The sequence below is a fragment of the Cuculus canorus genome, chromosome 24, assembly GCF_017976375.1.
Source record: "Cuculus canorus isolate bCucCan1 chromosome 24, bCucCan1.pri, whole genome shotgun sequence".
In the NCBI taxonomy this organism is placed as follows: domain Eukaryota; kingdom Metazoa; phylum Chordata; class Aves; order Cuculiformes; family Cuculidae; genus Cuculus; species Cuculus canorus.
Genome location: NC_071424.1, coordinates 1,417,993 through 1,435,720, shown reverse-complemented (window position 1 = coordinate 1,435,720; position 17,728 = coordinate 1,417,993). Strand labels below are relative to the sequence as shown.

Below are 17,728 nucleotides of genomic sequence, written 5' to 3'. Positions count from 1 at the left end.
TGCAGTTTAGCACATAAAATCACTCTATGGGACAACCACGAGGTTTACAGTCCAGAAGTCACAATCCTGTAGTCCACAACTTATGCTGTGATGCCAAATTGGCGCCTTTATTCCTTACCAAGAGACGTTGAGCCATAGATTTCAAAAGACTTGGATTAAATCCTATATGAGGTTTATATAATAAAGGTATTATAGCATTGATTATAGTTTTTGCTTACACAGGATAAGCACGTTATCGATCTTCCTGCTTCTTATTTCAATTAACTCTGCTTACGACCTCTTGCAATATTACACACAAGCAATTCTTGTTCACTGTTGCAATCGTACCGTTCTTTTTTGTCCTACTTGTGCAGGATAATCCATGCTACCCCTTAGATTCAGGATGACCAGTTTATGTGTGACACACGATACCTTCCGGCATAATGTAAAAACCAATGGTCTTGCCTTGGAGCAGTAATACCCTTTAGAGAGAAGGTCTGGTAGAAAATATCTGAGCCTATGTTTTAGAATATATCACAGTTGTGGGAATCCTTACCGGTGAAAGGTACTCTTTTCCGTTAAAAAAAAAAAAATATCAAATTTAGTGGAAAAGTGGTTTGAAAAACTTGGCTATGTCCTTTCACATTCTCATCACGATGCATTTAGATCCAAACTCTCTGATCGTATAAGCAGGCTTTAATATTTCGAAGCTGGATAACGGCAGAGAGAAACAAACTGTTATGGTTTGTACCCTCTGGAATGAACTGCCACCTCCGTGCACAGCACCACGGGGACTCTCCTATTTCTGCCCCTGTTTGCAACATCCACGGGCTTGATCGGAAGCAGAAAACAGACCTACAGGCATCGCATTTTCAAAGCCCTTTAGAGGATGTAGGTGCCAAAGAAGCCCTCAGAGTGGCTTGAAAACCAAGCTGAAAGGCTGAAATCTAAAGTATTTTGTAGAGAACAATGTAACTTGCTGAAACTACACAAGTTTCCTTGCCATTTGAGATTATTCTTTAGGAAATGGAAGCTGCGTGAAGGACTCTCGCCCTCCTAAATACAAAGAATGGAAAGAAAAACCACCTCCCTTAAAACCTTGAAAATAAAGAACCGATATTCTGTGAAACACTCCTAAAAATGAGAACGCAAAGCAGAAATTGTTAATTGTACCTTTTTTTTCCTAGATGCCCATTTTCGGGTAAAGCCCAGGGTAACTCTCCTCTTAAGCTGAGCAGGAGGTTGAATCCAGAAGTCCCCTCCAACCCAGGTAGCTTGAGAGCTTTGCTCTCAAGACTCCCTGGAATATCAGAGCCATTGAAAATACCACCTTTGGCACAAAACCAGGAGCACCCAGGAAATCGCCTGTAGAAATATTATAGAGAGACAAAGCCAGATCACAGCTTTTCTTCCGTTTCCTTTTGTTACAGCAATGCTACCGGTGGAAAAAGTACTTTTCAAGGTGACTGACGAAGGCAGAACCTCCTTCCATCAAAGCCCTTCGTGCAAGAGCTAAGAAGTTTCCCTGCAGAAACCCAACTCACAGCTATGAACCGCGAAGCGCCCAGCGCCGCTTGTCGCTCCCTGCCCTGCTCAGAAGCCAAACGTCCTCTGTAGAGAGCTGAATTCCCACAGGCCGCTCAAACGTCATTTGCTCTGTGGTTTATAGAAGAGGGAGTGAAATAAAGCACCTGCAGTGAAGCTTTTTGTGTGCAACCCTGACTGCTTCTTGCAGAAGCGGAGCACCCTGAGGGTGCAGCTGGGAAGGGGGTGTGGGATGAAGGACCCTTAGGTTTGCTGGCAAAAAATGAGGATATTTTGGTTTGGTTTTTTTTTTTTAAGAAATTCTTACCCATTGGGTTATTTTGCAGTGTATAAACTGTATCTGACTTCAGTCTCTCGGACACACCGAAATTCTCAACTTTTGTTTCCCCTTCACCTCTGCAGAACCACCCACAGCTCCAAACCCGAATCATTGCAGCCCAGACCCAAGCAGCAGCTTTCGGTTATTTGCTCAGGTCTCACGCCACGCTGCCAACTGTGCTTTGCCCCCCCGCCCGAAAAAAAGCAAGCTCAGGGTTGTTTATCTTCTGGAGATGCCAAAGTGCTTTGGAACCTGCGACTTGGCAGGAGGATGTTTCCTCCTCTGTTAGGCAAGTAAATATATTTGCCTAAAATGACAGATGTGTTTTACCAGAAACCTTAAGAGTGAAGACAGTGGCTCGATTAAAGAAACCGTTCACCCACTCTGGACTGACTTTCCTTCCCCAAGATGCACAAGTGGTTGTGGGTCCCCTTGTCTGGTTTCTGCCAGGACTTCTATTGGCGTGCTGCCTTCCCCCTGCAGACCCTTCCCTCCACAAACCCCTTTAAAACACATCTCTGTGCAAACTGCAGGACCGAGAAGGCAAACGGGGAAGCCAACAGCCTGACACCTAAAGGAGAGATGCCTGGAGGCATCGCAAAGCAAACACACCTTGACTACCGTGGCCAAGCAAGCACAACTCTATGTTCAAGAATAAAAACTAAAGTGATGCCAGCAAGCAGCATGGGTGGGAAGGACATGGCTTGCAAAAGGGTCAGCGTCTGTTCCCATCGAGGAGGCGTTGGGGGCGTTTTCTCAGCTCGCAGTCCCTGCCCAATCACCCCTTGTTGCAAGCACAGCAACAGCCTGTCTCACCTCAAAAACCCCTTCCTCACTTCAGAAGCTGCGCATTGCTGGAAAGAAAGGAGCTCGGCACCCTTAGCTGGAAAAAAAAGGCATTTCCCAAGATTGGCTTTAAGATCTGACAAACCCAACTCCAAGTCAGGTTCTCTCCCACCCTTGGGCACGGCAGGAACACCTGGAGCTGCCATTGTGTTTGAGCTCACTGGATTTCACCAAGAGTGGAAAAGAAAAGCTTATGTGACCCCCTAGTTAGACTAAATTACTGCTTTTTCATCATTAGTACAAGGTAAACCAAGTTAATGATTCATCCCACATAATGCAAGTACTTATGTCGTCATTAATTTTGCTATGTTGAACGGTTCCATTTCTGACAACCCCACACTTCACAGGGAATTTCAGTTTGGACCTCTGTCGCACCTACAGTAAGAGAGCAAAGAAAGGAGGTTGAAGATGGCAGCAAAGCCCCTGCTTGTTATTTATCATTCTAAAGAGCTTACAATGTTCTTGGTACACCAGACAAGGCCAACCCTTGCCCACCCAGACTCCTGCTCTTCCCCTGAGAGGAGGCAGAGCAGCTGGAGAGAGCAGGGAAAGGAGACAGACCTGCTCTCCCAGGACAACCAACCAGTCTGGGTCTGCTTAGGGAGACCGATTTCCAAAAAAGCCATGCAGTAGCTAAAAAAGACCACCTTGGGTTTGTCCAGCTTTGCCCTATAAGGCTATTCCACCACTGGCTGCGGTGTCGTAAGATCAGATGCCGGCTCAGTCCTCACAGCAAGGAAACCTGGTCATGACTCAAGGATGATATTGCAACGCCAACAAAGAGGAGGGGGCGGGCTGGAGCGGGGAAAGGACCCTCGTGTGCTCAAAGTCAGACCCTGTAGGGCTCCTCAGTTTCTTGGTGGAACCCATCTCCAAACCAAAGAATCCCACCTGCCCTGGCCGGCTGGTCCTGCCCAAGCGAAAGGCTGTCACAAAAGCACCGTTCTCTGAGCAGAGCAGAACCCCTTCCACGGACCTGACCCCAAACATCCACTGGGTTCCTTCCTGAAGGAAGCAGAGGAGCCTGAGACCACGTCTGGGAGCCCCCCCGTGGGGTGGCTGTTGTGCCAAGGCAACGCGTAGGAAGGAGGTAAAGAGCAGCAAGAGAACCCTCGATGTGTCACCAGAGCTGGGATGGGCACCGACTTCCGCGCTGTGACATGGGGTGGTGCTCACCTGGCAGAGTTTTTGGATGCTATTCCTTTAAGGCACAACAGGTGGAAATGCAGGGCTAGAGGTGAGGACTATTTAAAACAGCCTGGCACTGCCAGAGCCCAGTGTCCAGCTGCGGGAGGGAGGCGGGACACCCACAGGAGGTCCTGGGTTGGCCGCCGGGACACCCCCAGACCCAGGGGCAGTCAGTCTGAAGGAAAATCGAGCGGTACGAAATAGTCTGGAGAAGTAACTTGGAGTGTAAGTAATGCTTCTTCCTTATCTTTCTGAAATCTTTTGTGCTACCCCTTTGGGATGAGTAAGGGGAAGAATAGAAGTCCTGAGATGTTTTATGGGCTCTTCCTCACTCATGTGGGAAGCAGCAGCTCTGGAACAGTGATGCACAGGTGTGCAGGTCTTGCTGGGAGAGCCTGATTCATTAAAAAGAGGTCAGAAGCCTGGGATGAGGCTTAGGATGTTTATGCTTTCTTCTCTGCAGTGGATTTTTAATGTTTCCTTTCTGAGATAAAAAAAAAAGTACATTATCTTTACAAGATCCGTGTTAAGTTTTAACGTAGAAAATATCTGTTAGTAAATATTACTGTAGCAATCCAAAAATGCTGCAGCTCAGCCTATGGTCATTACAGTCTTCTGAATTACAACACGGAGATAACCGTAGGGATGCGGATTTGAAATTTAAGAAGAGAATTGGCGCAGTTATGCCCGAAATGAACTCTGAAATGCTACCAGGTCTGCGCAGTCCAAAGGCAGATAAACAGATACTGAAGCATAAGTCAGTGGGATATACATGGTTTCCTAAGTCTGAAATAAGAGAAGCCTTGGCACCCTCCTTTCACACTTATACCAACAGCGAAGGGGTGGGGAGCCTTTCTCTGCAAAGGAAACATTCCTATAGGACTTTTAACACATTTAATCTGGAGTAGAGAGAAATAACACCTCCTAATAGCAATCAATCATGCTGCTGCTAAAGACACGCGCCCTGGTGTTACCCATCCATCGGCACAGACTACAGCTGTGCCGTAAGTGCCGCTGGAGCGGAGCACGGTCCTGCTCCTTGCGGCTACGAGGAGCGCTAAACTAGAGGAACAGTTTAATAGAAATGAAGTTGGTTTCACTTCCCAGCCTGAGAGACAAGGGGAAAACAAAAGTAGGAAACAAATGCACCGCAACATTCTTATCGGCAAGCAGCAAGTTGGTGCGTGGGGTATCTAACACCTTAAAAGAACACAAAATCAGGTCACAAGTCGGTGTATGGTATTCCTAACACATTAAAGGAACATAAAATTAGGCCAGTAGCACAATCTCAGTGGGAATTTGAGTCGCTACCATGAGGTTATTTGTTTTCACTTGTCCTCCAGAATATATTCTTCATATAGGAGAGCGTTTAACTGCCACTTACAAACATTCTTAGCCAGGAAGGTCACAAATACCACAGAAATTCCTAAAGCCTGCTGATCTTATCAAATGCTGGTACTCTTCCATAAGATCCGCCTAACTGTTTCTGCTCACTGCATCACAAAATTAGCGCCTCCTATTTATTCTTCCCATGTAATAAAGGAGGCATTGGTTTGGAACGTGAAATATTTCTTTTCTGTACCTGTCTAGGTCAGCTTGATCTTTTATCTTAAAGGTGATTGCTCCTACAGAACTCCATGAATATGGAGTGGATAGGTGGCTTTCCCCCATCCCACTAAAGCAAATAAAACTTGTAATAATGCCATTTATACAGCAGTCGTGGTGGGCAGCACAAAGATGTAGGCAGCCTCGGTCCTGAGCAGCAAAAAGGCTCTCACTGTGCCCTTCTTGTAGGCACAGAAGCCTCCAGCAGCTCCGTAGATTATCCCTGGCACACACACTGGTGCTCCTCCTGGCACTGCTGGAGGAGCAAACTACAATAGTTTGCATCACAGTGTTATAGGAGGTCTTGTTTTGAAAGGATTTGAGGAGAAAAAATACTCCATTCTGTGTGTTATTATTTCTCCTATAATTCAACAACAGTAAATATTCTACAAAACAGGAGGGCTCCTGGGCTGGAATTACAAATGTGGAGACTAAATCTTTGTGTTTAGTTGATCCCATGGCACGTCCTTGACTCTGGTCATCATGAAGAGCTATAGTTAATATCTAATGGGTTGAACTGTGCTGATCCCTGGCAAGCTGCATTCGGAGCGTATGGGTTTCTCCAAGCTCAGCCGTGCAGCTGAGTCAGCAGAATTTAGGAGCTGGACTCTGCGGTTTCATACCCAGCATGAGAAGCTGCCTGCCTCGGTGTGCGTAACTCAGGAGTCAGGTCCTGATCTCTTTCAAATCATTATAAATCTGAAGATATTGCTCCCTGGGAATGGTAGAGTCACAAAAAGAACCATAGGAACCCAGAGAAGGTCTTGTGATGAGCGGTGTTCAGAAGAGATAACCTGGTCAGAGAGCGCTTTCTGCTGGAGAGCCGAAAGCACCGTTTCAAAATTTAGGCATACGACAGGGCAGGAGAGGAAGGTGATGCTCCCAACCCAGGCCAACCTCACCATGATCTCAGCGCTCTGGGATCCAGAGAAGTGTCACAGAATCATAGAATCATTAAGGCTGGACATGACCTCTAATCTCATGCAGTCCAACCACCAGCCCAGCCCCATCGTACCGACTAAACCATGTCCCCAGGTGCCACGGCCACACGCTTTTTGGACACCTCTAGGGCTGGAGATCCCACCACTGCCCCGGGCAACCTCTGCCAGGGCTTCACCACTCTTGCAGTAAAGAAAAATTGTTCCTAATATCCAATCAAAACCTCCCCTGGTGCAGCTGGAGGCCATTTCCTCCCGTCCTCAGACAGCGCTATTTATTCTCAGGATGATACTAAGACAACAAAAACACTCAGCTGTCGTGAGTTGGAAAGGAAGGGGGGGAAAACATCATTATGCGGTAAAGGATCTTATACTTTTTTCTGCTTGCATGTCTTTCCACACTGAACGACTTTGGGACTCTTCTGTAGCTCCCTCGGCACTCATCAACAAAGCCTCTTTGGAGCAGCGCATGCAGCCACCAAGCCCTGACGCTCTCAGTTAGTGGGGAGAAACACAACAAAATCCAAACTATGGAAACCTATTACAAGTTGCAATGAGTTTTTACTGTCATTATGGCTTAGACATAAGGAATATGTGCAAACACTTCCCAGGTTTCTCAGAGCAACACCATCACCTCTTTCATTTCAAACTGTTCCCCTCATCCTGACCAAGAGCCCCTCCCCAGCCTTCCTGGAGCCCCCTTCAGTACTGGAAGCTGCTCTAAGGTCTCCCCAGAGCTCTCACTTCTGGCTGATCAACCCCAACGCTTGTCATAAGCTTCCTTCCCAGATGCTCTGGAGATAGCATAGGTGGCATTTCCTGATGGTTTCAAGACTTTTAGCTCTTCTATAGCCCCCTCCGAGGTTTTGCTGTTCTATCTCTTCTCTCCTTTCAACTCCCCCTCCATCTGCAGAAGCATCAATCCAAATCACTTACACAACCACTTACTTGCACTCCCTTTCACTTGAACTCAGCATCATTCTCTCTTCGTTGGACCTCCAAGGTTTAAACCTGGTGCTTCAACCAGAGACAGCGAATCCACCAGCAGATGTTCTTTGAAAGCAAGAAGGAACTAGAGCTCTTTTACCAACAGCTTGACGAGATTCTCCTCCATCATCTTAAACGGCGCTTGCTCATTGCAGAACGACCAACAAAGCTTGCTTCCACCATTTCTCTGGGCTAGGAAGTGCCTCTCACTGAGCGCAACGCTGCGCTCCCAGCAGAGAGGGGTTTTCCAGGCGTCCAACTCAGTGGATTAACATGGAAGTACAGCACAGATTTTTACGTAGCCAGTGGCTGTGCTTGCTCAGACTTGCTCCACATCGGAGTTTTCTCCATTCATTCATTGACTATAGGAAGGGTTTAACTGCATCTGAGAAAATGGGACCAGAGGCAGCTCAGAGCTGCAGCAGTTGCTGGTGTTGGTTGTCCAAGCACCCAGGGACCATAGTTCTCGTGTAGGCACGAGTACACGTGTGTCTTCAGAGATGTAAAAACCCCTTCCCGCTCTAACACGCACACAAAGACCCTGACACCACCACTCTTGCACACATCTTTCTGGATACAGCTATATCTTTGTTCCAAAGCATAGGTCTTGGTAACCCTTCTCTACCTGGCGAAAGGATGTTGTCGGTAACCCTGAAGTAGTCGATGGCTTTGGGAAGGAATTAGATTAACAGAATTAGATTAATTATTCCAATTAGATTAATTATTCCGATTTAGCCAAGAAGGGAAAAACTGAACTGGGATCCTGCTTGCACTGCAGAGCAAGAGGTGAAAGGCAACGAGGTGTCCATCACCCAGGGGAACTGCTCTTAGCAAAGGGCAAATATCAAGGCCCTTTTGTGCCATATTGTTTGCTTTCTGCAGAATGTTATGTTTGTCTTGCTGGCTACTGTGGGGATACATCTGAAAGAGCATTTTCCATGCTCACAGAGTTAATTATTAGCCATGTGTAAGTGGGCACTGAGCAGTTAGGAGTCACAGTACAAGGAAGAAAGCACAACAGAACACCTTTCATCTTAACACGGAAATAAAATCCTTTTTCTCCTACCGGGAATTACCCTTAATAAAGTTGTGTCACTTGATGCCCTGAAATCCAATTCCTGTGAATGTTTATAAAGATTTTAATTGGCACATCTATTCTCTAGGACTTGGAGTAGGCAGGGAAATCAAAAGCCTTGCCCAGGAAATGCCCATTCCCACCATTCCACCACACAGTGTCCAGCAGCACACAGCTCGGGCCAAAGAAAAGAACATAGACAATCGAGAGCCTTGGCTTCCTCTTAGCCATCCCTTGCTCCAAAAGAAAGGGAAAGTGAAAAATATTCATCCTGCAGATGATGGGCACATTTCAAGAGACACGCAGTGTGGTTTGGCGTTCTCCAATAGCCGTAATTTTGAGTCCTAGCCAAGGGTTGATTTTGAGGCGGTGGGTTTGATGGATATACAGGTGGGACAGTGCTTTATCGGTTAAAGTCCAGTTCTTGGAGGGGTAGGGATGAGGGGTAAATCCCTGCATCTCACAAACTTTACCAGCTGCTAAGGAAATAATAATAAAAAAAGAAGTATTGAAATTATTACCCTTTTTCTCTTTTGAGCGTCCTAAAAAGAGATCAGGGAAACAAAGAGTAGGAATGAAATACAGTCCTCAGGTAGATGCTGTGCTGTACAACATCAGCAAGAAGTCTACAGCGAGGGTGGTAAGGCACCGGCACAGGCTGCCCAGAGAAGTTGTAGATGCCCCATCAGTGGCAGTGTTCAAGGTCAGGTTGGATGGGGCTTTAAGAAACAGGACCTGGTGAAAGTCCTCCCTGCTCACGGCAGGGGGGTTGGATTGGATCATCTTCAAAGGTCCTTTCCAAACCAAACCATTCCGCAAGACAGGTTTTCGGAAGGGGCGGTTTTGGCACTCGGGCTCACAGGAGAACAAGCCTTCCTTTCACTGAACGAACAACTTTGAAAGAAAATATGACCCCAGCTATCAAACTGTTAGAAGAAGCATTATTTCCTGGCAAGGGTCAAGCGAGCCTTCTGGGTTGCCACTTGACTCTCATGCTTGTCAGAGTTCAGTGGATTTTGGACCATTTTGGGGCTTCACCTTGTGACGGGCTGCTCGGATTGACAGGTGTAAAGCCGGTACCATTTCTGATTTTGAATCAAGTCTCTATTGTTTTGGCTAAAATCACTTTTTATGCTGTTGCCTCTCCAAGGGACGCTGTCCCTGCGGCAGTCTGCTCCGATGGACACACCGGTGGCTTGCAGGCACTGCATTAACCGTATTTGCCAAAAGAAAAACTCCCTTCATTTTGCACAAGTGAAGATTGGGGTACTGGAATGAGACCTCTGGGCAATCACGATGCCGTGCAGCAACACAGGCGAGAACAGCAGCTCCCACTTTTCAATTCAATTGGGAGAGAAGCAATTAAATGCTATATTTCCCCTCTATCTCATGTAGCCACAACCCTTATATCCTGCAGGCATGAGGACCATTAGATGACTCGATTGGTTAGATGAATTATTTTTCAAGTGTGATTATTCATGGATTCCTGCCTTTTCCAGGGAATGCAAGAAAAATGACATTACTGGCACTCATCTTCCTGCTCGCCTTCCTCCCAGCGGAATCTGCAAGAGGCAGATACCTCCCCAAGGCAGCAAGTAAGCGCAACCCCCCCGGGGCACAGGTCTTGTGGGTGGCCCAAGACCAGAGGCGGCATTACTGAGGACGAAGCAGGGTTTGGGGACCCTTTGGTGCCCATCGCAGCCATGGGACCATCTGGACCACACGATGCTGCACAGCCCTGGGTCCACGCTTGCCTCAGTATGCCTGACCTGCTCTGCAGTCCCACGGGATTGTGTAGCACACCAACATTCACAGCCAACATGTTTTCCTCTTGCAGTCTCAAGCCATGTGTTCGGACCAGGGCAGGTGTACGGTCTGCTCAACGGGTCGGTTACCGTGAAATGCTTCTATCCTCCTACCAGCGTGAACAGACACGACAGAAAGTATTGGTGCAAGCAATCATCCATGGGCTGCATAACCGTTGTCTCCAGCAGAGGCTACACTGCTCCAGGCTACCAAGGCAGAGCCTCCATCACCAACTACCCACAGGAAGAAAACTTCGAGATTAACATCACCGGGCTTACGATGGCAGATACAGGCACCTACCAGTGTGGCATTGGTATCAACGGCAGAGGGCTCTCCCATAGAGTCAATCTGGAAGTTACTAAAGGTAATTATGGCCTTGGGGTTCCTTAAAGTATTATTTTCTTTTACTGTTTTTCACCCCTCTTTTAATAAGGCCCTACAGACAGTCTGTTCAATGGCTAAAGCTGAAGATGCACAGCATGGGGCAAACTCGTGGCATGGTCCCTGGCAGGAAGCCTCTGGGAGAAGCATCGCTATGGAGTGGGCAGTAATATAGCCCAGAGACCCGAGTCCTGAAATGTGCGACAGACATGGGATGCAGTTGAGTAGATCGTGCCCTGACCACGTAGTCATATAATATAGCAAAGTACAGAGAAACCCTAAGCTAAAAGAAAAAAAAAAAAGCCTTCAGAGAGACAGAGGAGTCATAAGCAGCTACAGAATCATGGAATCATTAAAGCTGGAAAAGACCTCTAGGCTCATCCAGTCCAACCATCAGCCCAACCCCACCGTGCTGACTAAACCGTGTCCCCAAGTATCACGTCTAGATGGTTTATGAACACCCGAGGAGCGGGGAATCCACCACTGCCCTGAGCAGCCTCTGCCAGGTCTTCGCCACTCTTTCATTAGAGACAAGTTTCCTAATTTCCAATCTAAACCTCCCCTGGTGAAACTTGAGGCCGTTAAGGACAAAGCAGGCAGTAGACACTGACTGGTGACTCTGTACGCGCAGGTCCACACATACCTGAGGGAGCTGAGCTCTTCTACGTGAAGCTGTACAGCACCTTGACCATGTCCTGCAGCTTTGGGGAGAGCACCGCGAGCATGAGGAAATACTTGTGCAAGATGGAGAAAAGTGGCTGCCGTAACATCATTGATAGTCATGGGGTCGTTGATCAGGAGTACACAGGGCGAGCAATACTGAGCAATGAGGAGCCTCCAGGCACGTTTAGCATCGTGATAACCCAGATGGACTGGGAAGACACGGGCTTGTATATGTGTGGAGTCGGCTCTTATGGACAGAATGGAGAAACGAAGGAACTGGATGTGCATGTCTATGAGGGTGAGTAAACTATTCCCTGTGGTTTTTTCCCCTTCATTTCTGCTTCTCTTTAGAAGCATCACTAACAGCCTCACTGTATTCGCCAAGAGCTTTAGTTTCCCTTTGCAGAGCACTATTATCCTATTTTCTCATCTTCTTAGTCATTTAAATATCTATAACATTCTAAACCATCACTAACAAAGCTTGTATCGAGACCTGATGTCCCCAGGACAGTCTCCTACCATCGGCAGCGCTAAGCTTTGCATAGCTTTGCTTTAGCCAAAAGAACTTTGATCTGATAACCTTTACGCCCTTGCGAGACTGCCACACGGGTGAAAGTTAGACACGTGTAACACATCATTTCATTTTTATCTCTAGAGACAAGTGCTCCTCAAGGAAAGCCTGCAATAATTGGAGTGAAAGGAAGTTCAGTAACTTTCACGTACCACTATGAGGGTCTAGACACATCCTTAACGAAGTACTGGTGCAAGTGGAGACAGTATGGGTGTGCTCGGATCATAGATAACACCGGGTTTGTGTCGGGCTTGTATGAAGGAAGAGTGGCCATGTTCGACAGCCCAGAAAACAAGTCTGTCACCATCATCCTGAACCAGCTGAAGGACAGTGACAAAGGCTATTACTGGTTCATGACAGATGAGGTGAAGGAGCAGCAAGCGTCAACTGAGCTGAAGATCATTGATGGTACGAGCTTGCTGGTTGGCAGTTCTCTGCCTGCTCAGGAGGTACCAAAAAAAAACCCCTAAGAACCCCTAAAAAGCCCCATCTACTCCTTTGGGGTGCGAGGTCCAACTCTGAACTTGATAAGGTGAAACAGCGCCCATCCTCCCGCGCTCCAGTGGCTTTAAAATGGAAACACGAGGTTTCAGTTTTATGGAAAGTGTTCACAGAAGTTTCTCATGTGAGTACTTCTTAAGCCTTGAAAAATAACCCACCAAGCCAGCTTTCACCCAGAGATGCATATACAGCATCCTTAACATTGGTTTAGCAATTTAAGGAGCCCTTTTTCCCCTCAAAGATACATCTCCTGGTTCACCATTTCTAATAGCATCGCTACCCATTGACTACCACTCCCACCACTGAAACCGCTAACACCAGCCTTGATGTTCTGTTTGCCCTCACAGGAGAGCCTGGACTGAAGGGAAAAACAGAAGTGGAGGCACAAACGGGTTCACGAGTGAATTTAACTTGCTTTTATCCATGCAAGTACTACTCCTACCAGAAGTACTGGTGCAAGTGGAGCAGCACCAGCTGCAACCTGATGCCTTCTTCAGACCAAAGGCAGCCGGGGCCAGATGTTACCTGTGACACCGACAACAAGGTGGTTATCCTAAGCTTTGACCCTGTGACAAAGGCAGACGAAGGGTGGTACTGGTGTGGAGTGAAGCGCAATGTCCTCTATGGGGAAACCATGGCTGTCTACCTGCAGGTGACTGAAGGTGAGCTCCAAGGCAAAGGCAGGCAGGGGCTTTCCAGCTCACCAAAGCTTTGAATCATGCTGCTTCAGCTGAGAAGAAAAGTCCTCTCCATAGCCACTAGGTTGCAGCACCTCAAAACACAAGTGCTCTCATCCAGGCAGCCTCCCAGACCAGGGGCCAAGATCACCCCTGTTCTGCACAGCTTGCCATGGATGTTTTCATTCATTCATTGGCATCAGCTTCCTGCTCATAAAAACACCCATTAGCCTAAAAATCCCTTTTTTCCACATCATTTGTATTTTTTAACCCTACTCTGACCAATTCTTGCTATTACATCTTGTGGCATCTTCTGGTTTAAGAAACATCATACAATGTCAAGGGAAGACTTGCGTGTAGTTCAAAGATGCACCTCCCTCCGGGGACATTATTATCTTAATTAACAGGAAAACTGTAAGAAGCAGGAAAGGAAAGGCCATCGCCAACTGCCCTGGGACAGCAAGAGGTTTAGTCTCAGCTTTGGTGCAGCATTTTGTTTTTCTTGGAAAGAAACATTGGTAGAAGCAGAGCAGGAAAAAAAGTACAGGACTGGATATCCCGCATGTAACAATCCTACATGGATGACAGTTGGAGCGAAACAGCCTCATTCCACTGCCTTTGATGTGCAAAGAGCTGGAAATAAAAGCAAACCAAGTAGATAACCTTTATTCTGGTAATACTAGAGACAGAAGTTAGACATGCAAGACCTCGGAAGAAGTATATAGGCAGAGAGAGATGGCTTGATTGAGATTTGTGCAGTAAATTATTTGGACTATTATTTTCTCTGCATAAACCCTGCTTTAAGGAGTCTCTCACATACAGCCCAAACCCACTGCAGTTCCATATGCACCAAATATGGAATCATAGAATGTCTGGGAATGGAAAGGACCTTTATAGCTCATCCAGTCCAATGCCCCTGCCATGGCAGGGACATCTTAATCGGATCAGGTCTGCTCAGAGCTCCATCCAGCCTAACCTTGAATGTTTCCAGGGATGGGGCATCTACCACCTCCCTGGACTACCTGGGCCAGCGCTTCACTCAATTTCTTCCTTATATCTGGTCTAAATCTCCTCTCCCTTTATCCTTTCACAACTCACCCTGCTAAAAGTCTGTCCCCAGCTTTCCTATAGGCACCTTTCAGTCCTGGAAGCTGCTCTGAGGTTCCCCTGGAGCCTTTTCTGGTCCAGGCTGAACAACCCCAACTCTCTCAGCCTGTCCTTGTAGCAAAGGTGCTCCAGCCCTCAGATCATCTTTGTAGCCTCCTCTGGACAACAGAATCATAGAATGTTTTGGATTGGAAGGAACCACGAAGGTCATTTCACCCACAAATATGCCCAGTTAGTTTTTGTGTCACCATTTTGATGCTGCTCATCCACTAACCTCCATTCTCCCCTAGGAGAAGTAGGAAGAAGTGCCAACCGCAACCTGGACCTCCTCGATGTTGATGCCGACAACCACGTTGAAGTCCCCAGCCAAGCTGAGGGTGGTTCATCTCCCCAAGGAAGAGCCTCTGGTTCTGCAGTGCAAAGCCCATCGTCAGTAGTGTTTGTACTCCCCATCATTTATAATTTCTGTGAGATTTAGATGAATCCCTTGTTGGTATTGTGTTCACACAATATGCGTGTGCAGTCTAACAAGAAAGAAAATTCTTGTTGCCCAAGAACTTGGCTCAAAATATCGGAGGAAAATAAGCAAGAAAGTTAGAGAGGTAGGATGACTTGAAATTAATCTCTAGGCAAAGTAAGAAAATACAGACCCAGAAGGGAATGATTGGAGATTCCAGGTACAGAAAAACTAATTGAAAATGCTTCTGTCAAGATTAGATAGCTTTCCTTCAGGTGTTGATAACCATAGAATCAAGATATCCTGAGGTGGAAGGGACCCACAAGGACCATCAAGTCCAACTCCTGTCCCTGCACAGGACAACCCCAACGTTCACTCCTCCTCCCCTTGTGAGGAAACTGTAAAGCGTGATGAGGTCTCCCCTCAGTCTCCTCTTCTCCAGACTGAACAGACCCAGGGACTCCAGCTGCTTCTCATACAGCTTCGCCTCTAGACCCTTCACCAACCTCATGGCCTCCTCTTGACACAACCTCTCCTCTCTCCTATATATTTATTCACCCCCTGTGATGAGCTGTGATGCAGTTCATTAATTGAATTGCATCGTGCTTGCGCAGAGTTACCATCCAATATAGAGTTTGGATTGCTGGAAATTCATACCCATCATTCATTCTTGAATCAGTTAAAGAGAAAACAACTGCATTGCAGAGCTCAGTGTTGTACCTTTCCCTCCACTCCAGCTCTGGTCAAACACACAGTGAAACTATGGTTCAAGTCCTGGTCCCTGTTGGTGCCGCAATCCTGATTGTTGCCACAGCTTTCGCCATCTTTAAATACAGACAGCTGAAGAGATCCGGTGAGTCCCAGTTTTTTTCTACTCTTTTAAGAGGTATCAAGAATATTAAAATGAAAGAGACACTTTGTGCTCGCTGCCATCTCTGCGGAGCTGAGCTGCTCCCCTGGTCCCTCCCCACGTGATGGGGAGACAAGGGACCCACGCTCTCCCACTGACCCCATCCATACCTCTCCAATGCCCAGAGGGCTTGGGATGAGACAGCCACTGCCTCTCCGTGAGTTCCGCACTTTGCATTGCGCAGTATCTCCTCGCACAGAGACGGTTTGGAGGCTGCTGTGCTCACATTGACTCTGAGCAAGGGTATTTCTCTCCTCCCTCTTAACAGACCTGGTGTCCGTCGGGAGCTACAGGACAAACATCAGCATGTCAGACTTTGAAAGCGTGAAGGAGTACAGTGCGAGCAATAACGCCTGCGTGCAAGAGAGCCAGGAGACTCCGATAGGAGGGGACGGTAGGTAGCTGACGGATGGGTTTGGTCTCCAGCCCCAGCCCTGGATGCAAGGCTGGAGCAAGGGAGGAGCTCCCAGAAGGACCCTACCATGGGACCCTGCCCACCGAGGGCCCCCATGCCCTAACGCCGCCTGTTCTCTCCCTGCAGAGTTTGTCACAGCCACAGTCACCCCAGAAAGCGTTGCTGAGACCAAGAAGGCAAAAAGGGTAAGAGAAGACAGCAGAGAACCTACTGACCTGAGAGATGTTGCTGCAGCCCTCCAGCCTCTGCCAAAGGAGAGGGCGTCTCCCAGGGGCCTTATTTATACCCAGGTGCTCCCCATCGAACCTGGATCCAGGCACCTGAGGCAGATCAGCCTCCCTGGGGGACTTTAACCCCTTCCTGACCCCGTGTTTGAGCAGAGCCAATAACAGCAGTCACCTTGTTTCAAGCAGGACACCGAGTCAGCCCCAGGACGGTTGGCGTTGGTTGTTCTCATAATTGCAAGTGTGTTCTCTTGGCCTGAAGCCTGAGCACATCCCACCTCCCAGCCTTCCCCCAGAGTGAGCAGTGGTCCAGGGGCAGAGGTAGGCAGGGAGGTCTCTGTCATCGCAAGGGCTGTGACTCGCAAAGCCCTGCAAAGCCCCTGCTTGCCCTTGAGCGGATCATGGTCGAGTGGCACCTCCCAGCAGTAACTGAACGTGCCAGATGCAAACCCTTCTTTTTAAAAGTCCCAAATCAAAGGTGATTTGTAGAGGTTGGGAGTGCCTGGAGCTGGGCTAAAGCAATAGAACAAACTATCAGGGAACCAGGAAAACTTAGTAGCCTTAGGGCAGGTGAGCCGGGAGCAGGGACAGGCATGCCATGCAGTCACAAACCCACAAATGTTTGACATCTTCCCCAAGGCTGAGCAAAGACGTGATGCCCTTGCGTTGGCACAGGCGTGACCCGCTGGACTGTCCCACTTGTCCGGTTTGCCTGTATCATCCCAAGATGTGATGTTGTGATGTGTTGTTGTGATGTTGCCTGTGTTAATTCCTGCCATGTGCTGTTATCCATTCCCGGCCATATGACAGTGTGCTTTTGTCCTTCTCCAGAGCTCCAAGGAGGATGCTGACCTCGCCTATTCCGCCTTCCTGCTCACCTCCAGCAGCGTGGCGCAGGGCAGCGCCGGAGCGGACAACACTGCAGAGCCACAGGCGAGGGATTGAGAGGCAACCGCGACCGGGACTGACTCTACTAGAGGACCAGAGCAAGGCATCAGCAAGCAGCATTGTTTATTGCTACCACAATTTGCTATAGCTTGACTTTTTTCTTTTTTTTCTTTTTTGCTTAAATTCAGCTTTGAGCAGTGATTTTAGGAGGAATCGTATGATGCCAAATGGGGCGTCTGGGCTGGAGGTACAGGTCTGAGTGAGCAGGTTGGACTGGGAAATGATAGGAACTCGAGTGGCCTAAATCACCGACAGCCCCACCAGTGCCCTTCCAACGCGGCAGGCTCTAAAAAGCCAGAAGGCACATTTAAGAATATAACCTCATTTTTCTTTTAAAGGCAGCTGGAAAACTCTTTAGAACAACACCTCACACTTTCGATTCCTCTAAGCTTTCTCACCCAGAGGGCAGTACCTGCAGACCAGGCATGGTCTGAAGTGTTTCTATACACAAGCAATAAAGAACAGCACTGGCTTCAGCAGATCAGGGGCACGCGCAGTCCGAGGAGGGAGCAGGGAGAGCACAGCCAAAGAGGCACAGTGAGGATGTACTCGGGGGGGGGGGGGGGGGGGGGATAATTCTTCCTCC

The 17,728-nt window shown here is 47.9% G+C and overlaps 1 protein-coding gene across 2 annotated transcripts; it reads left to right on the top strand.

Moving 5' to 3' along the window:
• Positions 1 to 3,945: 3,945 nt before the first annotated feature.
• On the top strand, positions 3,946 to 17,693 carry PIGR (polymeric immunoglobulin receptor). Of its 2 annotated transcripts, none has more exons than XM_054087874.1 (11): positions 3,946 to 4,102; positions 9,982 to 10,077; positions 10,320 to 10,652; positions 11,301 to 11,630; positions 11,988 to 12,311; positions 12,752 to 13,066; positions 14,479 to 14,617; positions 15,383 to 15,498; positions 15,824 to 15,949; positions 16,097 to 16,155; positions 17,026 to 17,693. In XM_054087874.1, exons 2-11 carry the CDS (start codon positions 9,996 to 9,998, stop codon positions 17,137 to 17,139), a joined length of 1,938 nt encoding a protein of 645 aa, XP_053943849.1. In that variant the 5' UTR covers positions 3,946 to 4,102; positions 9,982 to 9,995; the 3' UTR covers positions 17,140 to 17,693. The 2 variants fall into 2 exon arrangements, with proteins under 2 accessions (XP_053943849.1, XP_053943848.1); XM_054087873.1 differs by having other exon boundaries at positions 14,479 to 14,626.
• The last annotated feature ends 35 nt before the right edge of the window (positions 17,694 to 17,728 follow it).

Excerpts from the sequence above, each read along its gene's own strand:
- PIGR (XM_054087873.1), top strand. The coding sequence starts at position 9,996 with ATGACATTACTGGCACTCATCTTCCTGCTCGCCTTCCTCCCAGCGGAA. Across the intron at positions 12,312-12,751 it reads TGAGCTGAAGATCATTGATG|GAGAGCCTGGACTGAAGGGA; the intron begins GTACGAGCTTGC and ends TTGCCCTCACAG. Across the intron at positions 15,499-15,823 it reads CAGACAGCTGAAGAGATCCG|ACCTGGTGTCCGTCGGGAGC; the intron begins GTGAGTCCCAGT and ends CCCTCTTAACAG.